Raw genomic sequence first — 13,747 nt, 5'->3', positions numbered from 1 at the left:
CCATGCTGGGCCAGGGGGCAGGGGACTGGTGGGGGCAGGGTGTGGATGGCGCACTCAGGGCTCCCAGCCTTCTCCTGCTCCTTTGTTTGGATCCCATACCCTGGCCCCAAGTGTAGTGAGTGGGGGGTGGGAGGCTGCAAGTTGTGGCTGTGAGGAAGCCTCTGGGGGTGGGCCTGGGCCTGGGCCTGCACCTGCTCGCGTCCTGTCCAGGGCTCTGGCGCTGATTTGTGGCCGCTCTGCTCCTTAGAGATGTGTCCCACAACCTGCTCCGGGCACTGGACGCTGGGCTCCTGGTGAACCTCTCCGCACTGACAGAGCTGTGAGTGTCCCCTCTGGGGGGGGGGGGGGTCAGGTGGTGGCTACCTGTCACCATTTCGGTTATGGGGGCTCCCGTCAGACACTGCTGAATCCCCCTTTTCTTCCAGGGACATAAGTAACAACAAGATTTCTACTTTAGAAGAAGGATTATTTGCTAATTTATTTAATTTAAGTGAAATGTAAGTTGTGGTTTTTGGTGGGTGTTGGTAGCCAACCCTGAGGCCCCCAGTAACCCTCCCTGCTGTCCTGCCCTGGCCTCCGGGCCCACTCCCATTTGAGACCAGGCCCCGAGGGCTGTTTGCTCGCCTGCTGGAGCCCTCCGAGGGCCTGGCGGGCTGCCACAGGGGTGGTGGGATGCTGTGTGTGTCGGGGCGCCCCCGGCCCCCACTCCCTGGGGCGAGGCCAGTGCAGACTTCCTCGAGGGCCCCTCATCTGCCCTGCCGACTCCTGAGCGCCCGGCCCTGCGCCTCCTGCAGAAACCTGAGCGGAAACCCACTGGAGTGTGATTGTGGTCTGGCGTGGCTGCCTCGCTGGGTGGAAGAGCAGCGGGTTCGCGTGGTTCGGCCCGAGGCAGCCACGTGTGCCGGGCCCGGCCCCCTAGCTGGCCGGCCCCTGCTCGGCGTCCCATTGTCAGACAGCGGCTGTGGTGAGTATGGCTGAATGTGACCAGCTCGGTCCTTCTCTGTCGGCTAGGACCCCGTAGGTGTTCCAGGGTCACCGGCCTGGGGGGTGGTGGCAGGTGGGACTCTGGGAACAGAGGTACCTGGGCAGCAATTGTGGCTGCTGAGACAGACCAGGTCGGGGGTCAAGGGAGCAGTGCAGGTGGGAGGAGGGGAGGGTGGTGAGTGCCAGGCGGCGGGGGGTGGGGGGGTGGCGACGTGATCTGGGGTCTAGGATGGGGCACAGACACCGTAGGGGTGGGGCCTGCCTGGGGACCAGCCTAGGGTGGGGGCAGGGGTGCAGCAAGGGCGGGGCCCGCCCAGGACCAGGCTGTCTGCTCTGTCCAGGTGAGGAGTACATCGCCTGCCTCCCGGACAACAGCTCCGGTGCCGTCGTGCCGGTGGCCTTCTCCACTGCCCACGAGGGCCCGCTGGCACCCGAGGCCTGCGGCGCCTTCTGCTTTGCGGCTGGCTGGGGCCTCGGGGCCCTCTCGGACCAGGGCTGGTGCCTGTGCGGGGCGGCCCAGGCCCCCAACGCCTCCTCGGCTTGCCTACCCTTGTGCTCCAGCCCCCCGCTGCCCCTCGCCCCTGCCTGCGGGGGCCCCACTCTCCTTGAGAACGTCTTCCCTGCCTCCCCAGGGGCCGCCCTGGTGGGGCCTCCAGGACCCCTGGCCTCTGGCCAGCCAGCAGCCTTCCATGTCACTGCCTCCCTACCCGTCAGCTCCACACACTGGGACTTTGGTGACGGCTCCCCTAAGGTGGATGTTGCTGGTCCTGCCACCACTCACCGCTATTCCCTGCCCGGCCACTACCAGGTGACAGCTGTGCTGGCCCTGGGGGCTGGCTTGGCCCAGCTAGGGGCCAAGGTGCAAGTGGAGGCGGCCCCTGCTGCCCTGGAGCTCGAGTGTCCAGTCTCGGTACTCAGTGATGAGACCCTCAAGCTTGGCGTCCGAAATCGTGGTGGCTCCGGCCTGGAAGCCACCTACAGTATTGTGTCTTTGGGCGAGGAGCCAGGTCGAGGTGGGTGCCTTCTCGCCCCCAGGGGCTGGAATGGGTGGGGCAGTCCTGGCTGGGCCCACACTGATGCCCCCATCCCTGCCTGCTGACTCCCCAGTGGTGCATCCGCTCTGCCCCTCGGACACCGTGATCTTCCCCGGTAATGGGCACTGCTACCGCCTGGTGGCCGAGAAGGCCGCCTGGCTGCAGGCACAGGAGCAGTGCCGGGCCTGGGCCGGGGCCGCCCTGGCCATGGTGGACAGTCCCGCCGTCCAGCGCTTCCTGGTCTCCCAGGTCACCAGGTACCTGCCCCCACCCCCAGACAGGCTGTGAGGTGGGATCCCCGGAATGCTGGGTCGGAGACAGAGCCTAAGTCTTGAGGAGGATCAGGAGAGGTGGGGGTGCTTGGAGGGGCCAAGGCCGGCCGGCTGGCCGGCCTGAGTGGGGCCTGGGAGCCCTGCTCAGCCGACACCATCTCATCAGAGTTTCAGACACAGATGTGGAGGTACGGGTAGGGTAGGGGATGCATCACAGGTCCCACGTGCTGCCCACCCCCTGCTGTCCCCTGCCGAGCCCCTCCTGGCAGGGGCAGGGACAGTTCTGGCGTGACCATGGAGGCCACCCACGCACAAGGAACCTCTTGGATGCCTTCGTCCCCCCCCAGGCCCGCGAGGAAATGTGCTCTCCTATAGCAGGCCTCGCCCCTGCCTCTGCTCTCAGCACCTGCCAGGGCTGGGAAGGGAATGGAGGTTGGACGCCTGCTTCTCCCAGAGTCCCTGTTTGGGGAGGTGTCGATTGCAGTGTGGATCGCACCCTGGACATCCTCAGTGTCCACCAGAGGAACTCGAGGCCCAGAATGGTCCGGGCCCTTGCCCAGGGTCACTCGGTTAACTGGCGGTAGCCGGGCCCCAGTGCCTGGCTCTGACTATAGCACCTCACTCCTCTCCGTGTGCCATCGTGTGTCCCCGTTCCTGACCTTGTGTCTATCAGCCCAGTCTCCAGGAGGGCCCTCCTACCTTGTCAGAGCTGTGAGGAGTAGCGTTTGGGGAGCTGATGTTCAGGCGGCTTGCTCCCCAAATGCAACACCTGGAGCCTTCTCACGGAATAAGCGTGGGTGTGTGCAGCCTTTGGCCACATTGAGGCCTCTCCCGGCAAGGAGCCCTCAGCTGGGCCCCTGGCCCCACGGGCAGGTGGGGGTGGACATTGCCACCGCCTTGCTTGCCAGGTCCTTTTTCTGAGCCTCGTTTTTCCTCGTCTCGAAAGCGGGGAGGCGGGGAGGGACAAGGTCTCACCTGAGGGGCTGCTGTAGGGAACGAGGAAGAAGCTCCCAGAGAGACAGGGCAGATGGAGGGGTGTCTTTGGAGAGCCCCCCCCCGAGTGCCCTCTCCCCCCACCATCCGCCTGCAGGAGCCTGGACGTGTGGATTGGCTTCTCGGCTGTGGAGGGGGCTGAGGCGGGCCCTGCCGTGCGGGGTGAGGCCTTCAGCCTGGAGAGCTGCCAGAACTGGCTGCCTGGGGAGCCGCACCCTGCCACGGCTGAGCGCTGCGTGCGGCTTGGGCCCGCGGGGCAGTGCAACACGGACCTGTGCTCGGTGCCCCACAGCTACGTCTGTGAGCTCCGGCCTGGAGGTGCGCTTGGGGCTACCGGAGGGGCTAGGGGGCACCTTGTGTCCTGGACCAGGACAGCTGCCTCCCTAAACGATGAAAGGTCTCCGGGCCGCCCTGGGAGCTCCTCCGCATGGCTGTCCCGCCCCCCGCCCCCCCCCCAGCCCCCAACCACGCAGTGTTTCCCGGCTGCCCCAGGACAGTCCCGTCTCTCACCCAGGCTCCTTCCTAGCTGCTCAGTGTCGGTTTGGTGTTTGCTGAGCACCTGTTGTCCCAACCTGAGCCTGCACCAGATGAAGCAGACAGAGGGGGAGGGGGCTGGGGGGCTACCGACAAGTGGCTCAGTCCTGGGTCTGGCCCTGCCTGGGGCCCGCAGACACCCTCTTCCTTGGCCCGCGACCAGCACCTTACTGTACACGCGCTGTCCCAGGTCCTGTGTGGGATGCAGAGAACTTCCTCGTGGGAGCGCCCCCTGGAGACCTGCAGGGACCCTTGAGTCCCCTGGCACAGCAAGAGGCCCTGTCAGCCCCCCAGGGGCCCGTCGAGGTAGGCTGACCCCAGGACCCTCCACGACCTGATCTGGAGACTTAGCCTTGGCCTGGCTTTTGAGTGTCTCTGAAAAACAAGCTCTTTTTTCTGGACCTTTAACGTCCTACCTGCCAAGGAGAGACGCGTAGGAAGCCCACTGCCGTGCACAGGGGAGAGGTACCCGCCCGGGTAGCTCAGAGAGCTCTGAGTGCTCCTCAGTGTTTTCTCTGGGTGTTTGTGGATTTTTAAAAAACAAGGTCAGGGTCCTGCTGCCCACAGATGGTTTTGACCTGATTTTTTGTCTCGAGTGACTGTTAGCCACAATGTGAAGCCCTGTCTGGGGGCTCCTTCCCCTCTGACCCAGTGGGTGCTGGGGGGGTGGGGTGGCGGGGGCTGGGGTCTGTGGAGCTGAGCAGTCCCCTTTTCCCCAGGTGATGGTGTTCCCCAGCCTGGGCCTGAGTAGAGAAGCCTTCCTCATCGCTGCCGAGTTCGGCACTCAGGAGCTCCACCGACCCGCCCAGCTGCGGCTGCAGGTGTTCCGGCCCGAGGGAGGAGCAGGTGGGGCTCCGTCCCGTTGGGGCAGTGGGGACCTGTCTGTGCCATCACGTGTAGTGGCTCCTTGGCTATTGGACTGGTCTCCAGCCTTGAGATGCACAGAGTGGGGTCTGTAGAGAAACCGACTCCTGCTCGGTGTCGCTGGGACTCGCCTGAGTCAGTCAGCTGGCCTGGTGTCAGGAGGAATAGAGGAGGGATGGTGGGGGTGGGGGTTGGTGTGCAGCCTGGCAAGACCTCGTGTCTCCCTGGGGGTGGGGTGTCCCTGACTGGGGCCCATTAGCAAGCGGGGGTCCCTGACACCCCTCCTCTCCTTGCAGGGGCCCCAGGACATGGCGGGGAGCCTGAGAGTGCGTCCCTGGAGAGCCAGGCTCGGCCGGTGCCCGCGTGCACCCCAGAGGGACGCTGGTGCCCCCAAACTGGTATCCCCCTGTCACCGGACACCCTCTGCCGGCCCCGGGCCTGTGCCAATGCGTCCACGTCAGGGCCAGGGCCCCCTGGGACCTCCTGTGTGCTCTGGAAGGAGTTTCTGTTCTCCGTGCCGGCAGGCCCTCCCACCCAGTACTCAGTACGTGTGCTGGCCCTGCTGCCTGAGGCCTGGGTCTCTCCCTGAAGCACAGACAGTACACTCTTCCGCTTGGCGCGCCAGGCCCCTGCCTTTCTCCGGCTTTGTCCTTGTCCTTGCTCACCCCCCAGCATGAGAAGCTGCCACCCGGGCCGTTCTGCTTGTCCTGCCCCTGCCCCTGCCTGGCCCGCATCCTGGCCCTCTGCCCTGCGCACGGCCCATCCCTCTGAGCCTGTCTGTCAGCCCCCTCCATGAGGGCCTGGGGGAGTGAGTGAGTGAGTGAGTGAGTGAGTGCCCGAGAGCCGGGCCCCCTGTGGGTGTGAGTCTAGATTATCCCAGGTGGATCCCGCCTGCCTGCTGGAGCCCCTGGTCCTGTGCTCCCTTGTAGCCCCCCGCCCTGCAGCATCCCGCTGTGAGGACCCGACACAGCCCGCCTCCTTCCTGCAGGTCCCCTTCCAGGGCCAGGACGGCCCCCTGCTCCCCGGTGACCTCGTCACCTTGCAGCACGACGCTGGACCAGGTGCCCTCCTGCACTGCTCGCTGGCGCTCGGACCCCCTGGCCCTGAGGCGCCGTACTTGTCCGCCGTGGCCTCGGCCTGGCTGGCCCACCTGCCCGCCCAGCTGGAGGTGGCCCCGACTGGCCCCGCCTGCGCCCTGCGGCTGCTCGCCGCCACAGAGCGCCTCACCCCTCTGCTCGGCCTGAGGCCCAACCCGGGGCTGCGGCGGCCTGGGCACTATGAGGTCCGGGCCACGGTGGGCAACAGCGTGTCCACGCACAACCTGTCCTGCGACTTTGATGTGCTCTCCCCGGTGGCTGGCCTGCGTGTGGCCCATCCCACCCCCCACGATGGCCGCCTCTATGTGCCCACCAACGGCTCGGTCTTGGTGCTCCGGGTAGACTCGGGCACCAACGCCACGGCCACGGCCCACTGGCCTGGGGGCAATGTCAGTGCACCCTTTGAGGCCGCCTGCCCTGCCCCGGTGGCTGCCCTGGTGCCCAGCTGTGCTCTCGAGGCCAACACCACCCTGTTCTCGGTGCTGGCCCTGCCCGGCCTCCGTGAGGGCGAGCACACGGTGGAGGTGGTGGTGGAGAACAGCGCCGGCCGGGCCAACCTCAGCCTGCAGGTGAAGGCCGAGGAGCCCATCTGCGGCCTCCGGGCCACACCCAGCCCCGAAGCCCGGGTGCTGCAAGGCGTCCTGGTGGTGAGTGAGGCGGGGAAGGCGGCCCGGGGTTGGTTTCTGGGCAGGTTCTGTTCTTGGGCTCCTCAGACCGGTGGTAGTTCCCGAGTTAGTGAGGAACCACCTGTCAAACAGCAGCTCTGAGCATCTGCGGTCTCTCCCACGGCCCCTGAGCAGCTCTACCCTCATGGAGCCTGAGTGTCTTCAAGGCCGCTGCTGTGTTCCCATCATGCTGAAGGGAGTGCTTTTGCGGGGGGGTGGTCCTCATGTCACCCTGCTGCTGTCAGTGCCATACCTGCTGCTTGGGGTGTCCCCCCACGCCCTCCCACACACGCACAGGTCAGCCACCAGCTCTACGGCCCGCACACGGGCCGTCAGAAGGGCCGTCTCTGACCTCAGCTCCCTCCTCACACCTGTTTTGTCAGCTGACTCGGGTAAACACCCAGAACCACGAGGCCTCTTGAGACTCCCGTGCCTTCCCAAGCAGCCTGTGCTGAGACTGTGGGCCCGGGCAGGAGCCCAGGGACAGGGTGCACAGAGACTCAGATGGTGGGCTCTTTCTGTCCCTGGTGCTAGATCACTTTCCAGACAGGAAGCCGGAGGAACTGAAACGTCAAAGGGCGTGTCAGCCCATAGTCCTATGACACGTGGCCCCCTAGGCCCCCCACCCCCCTCCCCCTGCCCTCCACCTCCCGTGGTGTCTGAAGTCTTGGCCTGGGAAACCCCCTGGGGAGGCGTGTCCAGGTGGTGGAATTCTGCTTAGGGCAGAATTGGGTCTCCAAAGCCCCAGCGCCGCCCACACTGTGCCCTCCCTGCAGAGGTACAGCCCCATGGTGGAGGCCGGCTCAGACGTGGTCTTCCGCTGGACTATAGACGACAAGCAGTCCCTTACCTTCCACAATGTGGTCTTCAACGTCATCTACCAGAGCGCTGCTGTCTTCAAGCTCTCGGTGGGTGGGCGGGGGTGGGGCGGGGGCGGGGCTGGGACTGCTGTGCTCATCTTGGCCTTCTGTTCCGCTTTGCTTCCCGAGGACCCCTCGGCTGGCCGCGGGTGAGTGCAGGGTGGGGTTCTGCCTGCGCTGCTTTGGGCCTCCTCGCCACCCGCTGGCAGCCCACACACTGCTGCCTGTCCCCACAGCTGACGGCCTCCAACCATGTGAGCAATGTCACCGTGAACTATAACGTCACCGTGGAGCGGATGAACAGGATGAGGGGCCTCTGGGTGTCTGCAGTGCCACCCGTGTTGCCCGCCAATGCCACGCTGGCACTGGCTGCCCACGTGCTGGTGGACTCGGCTGTGGAGGTGGCTTTTCTGTGAGTGCTCCTGGTCTGGCGGGCAGTGGAGCCAGCCGAGCCCTTGTGGGGCTGAGGCCCGGCTCTCCCCCAGCCCGCCCCTCCTCACCTGCCAGGAGGTGGCGGGTACATGGGACCCTGGGAGAGGGGAGCGGCTGCAGCCGGGCCAGCGTGCTCCCACTCCAGCCCGCTCATTGCCTGCCTGTGGCCCGGCAGGTGGACCTTTGGGGACAGGGACCAGGTGATTGGCCAGTTCAAGCCTCCGTACAATGAGTCCTTCTGGGTGCCAGACCCTGCGGTCGCCCAAGTGCTGGTGGAGCACAATGTCACACACGCCTACGCCATCCCAGGTGAGCGCTGGGGCCCGCCACCCTGCCGTGGGGACAGCCCCCTTCTGCCCAGTCCGGGTTGGTGGCCTGGGGCCCTTAATAGAGTGAAAGAGTGGTGTCTGGGCCTCTGAGCTGCACGATTCAAATCTCTTGGGCAGAAACTGGACCTTCCTGGCCCCTACTCAGACCCACTTTTGGCTCAGAAGGGAGTTACCTTTTATTTTTAAAATTCCAGAAGTTTCACACGCAGAATGCACAGTGATCATTGGTGACCCCACCATCCTTGCCCTGCACCGACCCTCTCTGTTCACCAGGGAGGGTCTGCTCCCATCTCATTTATGCCCCAGCCCCGCGTCTCGCCCTCTGCTCGTGGCACCCTGTACTGGCCCCATTGCGAGGACCTCCCGGGACAGGGCCCAAGGGCATTCTCCCTTGACATTTTGACCGAGGGCCTGTTCTATCTTCCCGAGGGGCCCTGGCGCGCAGCAGCACGGGGTTAGGTCATGCCTCGCCAAGCAGGTGGTGGAGGTGGCCCTGGCCCTGTTCTCACTCAGGCCTGTCCCCCAGGTGAGTACAACCTGACCCTGCTGGTGTCCAACGCCTTCGAGAACCTGACGCGGCAAGTGTCTGTGAGCGTGCGCGCCACCCTGCCTGCTGTGGCTGTGGCCGTGGGAAGCCGTGTCCTGGTGGCTGGCCAGTCTGTCACCTTTGCCCCACGCCCACTGCCCTCACCTGGGGGCATCCTGTACACGTGGGACTTCGGAGATGACTCCCCAGCTGTGACGCAGCACCGGCCGGAGGTCAACCACACATACAGCTCAGGGGGCGCATACCGCGTCCGTCTGGAGGTCAACAACACGGTTAGCAGTGTGACGGCATGTGTCGGCATCCGTGTCTTTGAGGAGCTTCGGGGCCTGAGCGTGAGCCTCAGCCCGTCCGTGGAGCAGGGCGCGCCTGTGACCGTCAGTGCCGCCCTGGAGTCGGGAGACAACGTCACGTGGACTTTTGACATGGGGGACGGCACGGTGCTCGCGGGCCCCGAGGCCACGGTGGAGCACGTGTACCTGCGGGCACGGAACTGCACGGTGACTGTGGGAGCGTCCAGCCCCGCGGGCCGTCTGGCGCTGAGCCTGCCCCTGCAGGTGTTTGTCCTGGAGGTGCTGCGGATCGAGCCTGCGGCCTGCATCCCTGTGCAGCCCCTCGCCCGGCTCACAGCCCACGTCACTGGGGACCCCACCCACTACATCTTTGACTGGACGTTCGGGGATGGCTCCTCCAACGCCACCGTCTCGGGGGACCCGACGGTGACGCACAACTTCACACGGAGCGGCACGTTCCCCTTGACGCTGGTCCTCTCGAGCCACGTGAACAAGGCCCATTACTTCACCAGCGTCTGCGTGGAGCCCGAGCTGGGCAACGTGACCCTGTGGCCCGAGAGGCAGTTCGTGCGGCTCGGGGACGAGGCCCGGTGGGTGGCTCGTGCCTGGCCCCCATTCCTCTACCGTTATACCTGGGACTTTGGCACTGAGGATCCTGCCCGCGTCGGGGGCCCCGAGGCCACGTTTGCCTACCCGGCCTCTGGCTCCTACCTGGTGACGGTTGCCGTATCCAACAACATCTCGGCTGCCAACGACTCCGCGCTCGTGGAGGTGCAGGAGCCCGTGGAGCTCACGGGTGTCCGGGTCAACGGTTCTCGTGTGCTGGAGCTGCAGCAGCCGTACCTGTTCTCCGCCATGGGCCACGGGTGCCCCGCCACCTACCTGTGGGAGCTGGGGGACGGTGGGCTCCTCGAGGGCTCCGCGGTCACCCACGCCTACAACAGCACGGGCCACTTCACCGTCCGCGTGACCGGGTGGAACGAGGTGAGCCGTGGCGAGGCTCGGCTGAACGTCACGGTGCGGGAGCGTGCGCGGGGGCTCAGCGTCAACGCCAGCCGCACGGTGGTGCCCCTCAACGGCAGCGTCAGCTTCGCCACCTCCCTGGAGGCCGGCAGCGACGTGCGCTACTCCTGGGTGCTCTGCGACCGCTGCACGCCCATCCCCGGGGGCCCCACCATCTCCTACACCTTCCGCTCCGTGGGCACCTTCAACATCATCGTCACGGCCGAGAACGAGGTGGGCGCCGCCCAGGACAGCATCTTTGTCTACGTCCTGCAGCACATCGAGGGGCTGCAGGTGGTGGGGGGCGGAGGCGGCTGCTGCTTTCCCACCAACCGCACGCTGCAGCTGCAGGCCGTGGTCCGGGACGGCACCAACATCTCCTACAGCTGGACCGCCCAGCGGGACGGCGGCCCGGCACTGGCCGGCAGCGGCAGAGCCTTCTCGCTCACTGTGCTCGAGGCCGGCACTTACCGCATCCAGCTGCGGGCTGCCAACATGCTGGGCAGCGCCCTGGCCAATCGCACGGTGGACTTTGTGGAGCCTGTGGGGTGGCTGGCCGCAGCCGCCTCCCCGAACCCGGCCGCCGTCGATGCCAGCGTCACCCTCTGTGCCAAGCTGGCTGGGGGCAGCGGCGTCATTTATAGCTGGTCTCTGGAGGGAGGACTGAGCTGGGAGACCCCAGAGCCGTCCACGACCCACACCTTCCCCACCCCCGGCCTGTACCTGGTCACGGTCACGGCTAGGAACCAGCTGGGCTCGGCCAACGCCACCATTGAGGTGGCTGTGCAGGTGCCCGTAAGTGGCCTCAGCATCAGGGCCGGCGAGCTGGGTGGCAGCTTCGTGGCGGCGGGTTCTGCCGTGCCCTTCTGGGGGCAGCTGGACTCAGGCACCGACGTGAGCTGGTGCTGGGCGGTGCCGGGCGGCAGCAGGCACGGCCAGCACGTTTCTGTGGTCTTCCGTGACGCCGGCACCTTCTCCGTTCGGCTCAACGCCTCCAATGCCGTCAGCTGGGGCCTGGCCACGCGTGAGCTCACGGTGGAAGAGCCCGTCGCGGGCCTCGTGCTGTGGGCCAGCAGCAAGGTGGTGGCGCCCGGGCAGCCGGTCCACCTGCAGGTCCTGCTGGCCGCTGGCTCTGCCGTCAGCTTCTACCTGCAGGTCGGCGGGGCCGCCACGGAGGCACTGCCCGGACCCCGCTTCTCCCGCAGTTTCCCCCGGGCCGGGGACTACACGCTGAGCGTGCAGGCGGAAAACCACGTGAGCCGGGCCCAGGCGCAGGTGCGCATCTTGGTGCTAGAGGCGGTGGGTGGGCTCCAGGTGCCCAACTGCTGTGAGCCAGGCATCCCCACGGGCACGGAGAGGAACTTCACGGCCCGCGTGCAGCGGGGGTCCCGCGTGGCCTACGCGTGGTACTTCTCCTTGCAAAAGGTCCAGGGGGACTCGCTGGTCATTCTGTCAGGCCGCGACGTCACCTACACCCCCGTGGCCGCGGGGCTGCTGGAAATCCACGTGCGCGCCTTCAACGAGCTGGGTGGCGTGAACCGCACCCTCGTGGTCGAGGTCCAGGACACCATCCAGCACGTGGTGCTGCGCAGCGGCCGCTGCTTTACCAACCGTTCGGCCCGGTTCGAGGCCGCCACGAGCCCTAGCCCCCGGCGTGTGGCCTATCGCTGGGACTTCGGGGATGGGGCCCCGGCGGAGGACACGGAGGAGCCCTGGGCTGAACACTCCTACCTGCAGCCTGGGGACTACCGCGTGGAGGTGAATGCTTCCAACCTGGTGAGCTTCTTCGTGGCCCAGGCCACGGTCACCGTCCACGTGCTGGCCTGTAGGGAGCCCGAGGTGGACGTGGCCCTGCCCCCGCAGGTGCTGATGCGGCGCTCCCAGCGCAACTACCTGGAAGCCCACGTCAACCTCCGTGACTGCGTCACCTACCAGACAGAGTACCGGTGGGAGGTGTACCGTGCCGCTGGCTGCCATCGGCCGGTGCGCATGGCCCCCGTGGCTCTGCCCAGCGTGGACATGAGCCGGCCCCAGCTGGTGGTGCCACGGCTGGCGCTGCCTGTGGGCCACTACTGCTTTGTGTTCCTGGTGTCCTTTGGGGACACCCCGCTGGCACGGAGCATCCAAGCCAATGTGACAGTGGTCCCTGAGCGCCTGGTGCCCATCATCGAGGGAGGCTCGTACCGTGTGTGGTCGGACACTCAGGACCTGGTGCTAGATGGGAGCAAGTCCTACGATCCCAACCTGGAGGACGGCGACCAGACGCCACTCAGCTTCCACTGGGCCTGTGTGGCCTCAACGCAGGTCCGGTGCACCAGGGGACGTGAGGTCCCCTCTGGCTCCCTTGGTCGTTCGTGCGGATGAGCCTCGGAGGGGCAGGGGGTCTTCCAAACGTGCCCGGGGCTGGGCTCTGCTTTGAAGCCGTCCAGGGTCTCACGACCCCTTCCCTTGTGGCTACAGAGTGAGACTGGCGGGTGCGCTCTGACCTTTGGGCCCAGGGGGAGCAGCGTGGTCACCGTCCCCCGGGAGCGCCTGCAAGCTGGCGTGGAGTACACCTTCAACCTGACCGTGTGGAAGGCAGGCCGGAAGGAGGAGGCCACAAACCAGACGGTAGGTGCCAGGGGCCCAGTCCTTAGCCCAGCAAGGCGGAGTTCCGGGCCCTGGGGTGGCCGAGGTGCAGCCAGGGAGGGCTGAGCGCACAGGGCCATTCACGCCAAACACTCTTGGTGAAGGTTTCCTGTGTTTTGGTGTTCTGGAAGCTAGTGGTTCTCACTGTGAGTTACTTCATTTGATTGATACAGATTCTCTTTAACAAAACGTTTTGCTTCAGTTTTGTTTCCTTCCGGAAGCGCTGCGGCCTTCTGGAGCTTAGAGGGGTCCTGGGTGCTCTAGGTATTTATTAGTGAGAAGTAAGGGGTTCCAGCAGCACCAAAGGCAGTGAGGAAACCGGCCCCCTTCCCAGAGCATGGGTGTCCTCATTTTTGAACAGGAAGAGCCTGTTCTCAGCCCTGGGTGGACACGTGCTCAACATTGCTGCCCCCTGCACCCTCCAGGCAGGTCAGGACCGAGGTGCCAGCGGCCCCTGGGGCCGGCGCTGCTGCGGCCTGCCGATGGCGGCAGGTGCGCGAGGTGCTGCTGGTGCCTGGGACGGGCTGTGTGGGGACAGGGGAGCTCGGAGCGGGGTCCAGCCTGGATTGGCTGAGGTGGGACTGACCTCAGATGGGGCTGTGTAGTGAGCACGGCCGCCTTCACCCCACACATGCGTTCGTTCTGTTTCTCCTCCACGGGTACGTCCGTCCGTCCATCCATCCTGTTCACAGGTGAGTACCTGAGTGCTTCGTGTGTGCTAGGCCCAAGCTGGGCTTTGGGTGCTACGGAAAATAAGCACGAGGTGGACTCTGCCCTCTTGGGTGTCCACCACCATCCTCCAGACTGGGGGACATCAAAAACTGAACGAATGTACTTGAGGAGGGCTGAGCCCACGGAGCCTTGGGAAGTTGGACTCCGGGTTAACTAGGTGCTGCAGGGCCCAGAGAGGAGCCTTCCCAGCCAGGGGAACAGCATCAGGGTAGAGGCCAGAGGCCCAGCTCCCCTGGGGAGCCTGGCTGGGGCTGACTGCCCTGTGCAGACTCAGGGTGTGGGCCCCAGGAGTGGAGGCCCTGGCTCAGGTCGTGGCTTCTTTTCTTGTCTCCAGGTGTTGATCCGTAGGGGTCAGGTGCCCCTTGTGTCCTTGGAGTGTGTGTCCTGCAAGGCGCAGGCCGTGTACGCAGTGAGCCGTAGCTCCTATGTGTACCTAGAGGGCCGCTGTGACAACTGTAGCGGGGGCTCCCAGCGAGGGGTGAGC

General features: G+C 65.8%; 1 protein-coding gene across 4 annotated transcripts in view; it reads left to right on the top strand.

The window, feature by feature from the left end:
- The window catches only part of PKD1 (polycystin 1, transient receptor potential channel interacting), a 44,117-nt gene that overhangs the window by 14,372 nt on the left and 15,998 nt on the right, over window positions 1-13,747 (top strand). For all 4 annotated transcript variants that reach the window (XM_053213242.1, XM_027042958.2, XM_053213243.1 and 1 more), the window contains exons 2-17: window positions 248-319; window positions 426-497; window positions 795-964; window positions 1,326-1,997; window positions 2,092-2,275; window positions 3,381-3,601; window positions 4,008-4,123; window positions 4,537-4,663; window positions 4,978-5,225; window positions 5,670-6,425; window positions 7,220-7,351; window positions 7,540-7,715; window positions 7,911-8,044; window positions 8,591-12,207; window positions 12,364-12,513; window positions 13,598-13,741. In XM_053213242.1, coding sequence (XP_053069217.1) covers window positions 248-319; window positions 426-497; window positions 795-964; window positions 1,326-1,997; window positions 2,092-2,275; window positions 3,381-3,601; window positions 4,008-4,123; window positions 4,537-4,663; window positions 4,978-5,225; window positions 5,670-6,425; window positions 7,220-7,351; window positions 7,540-7,715; window positions 7,911-8,044; window positions 8,591-12,207; window positions 12,364-12,513; window positions 13,598-13,741 — 6,991 coding nt within the window. The remainder of the gene's footprint in view (window positions 1-247; window positions 320-425; window positions 498-794; window positions 965-1,325; window positions 1,998-2,091; window positions 2,276-3,380; window positions 3,602-4,007; window positions 4,124-4,536; window positions 4,664-4,977; window positions 5,226-5,669; window positions 6,426-7,219; window positions 7,352-7,539; window positions 7,716-7,910; window positions 8,045-8,590; window positions 12,208-12,363; window positions 12,514-13,597; window positions 13,742-13,747) is intronic.

Source organism: Acinonyx jubatus, chromosome E3 (assembly GCF_027475565.1).
Source record: "Acinonyx jubatus isolate Ajub_Pintada_27869175 chromosome E3, VMU_Ajub_asm_v1.0, whole genome shotgun sequence".
In the NCBI taxonomy this organism is placed as follows: Eukaryota; Metazoa; Chordata; class Mammalia; order Carnivora; family Felidae; genus Acinonyx; species Acinonyx jubatus.
Note: the sequence above shows the minus strand (reverse complement) of the source record. Positions and strands in the feature narration are given on the sequence as shown.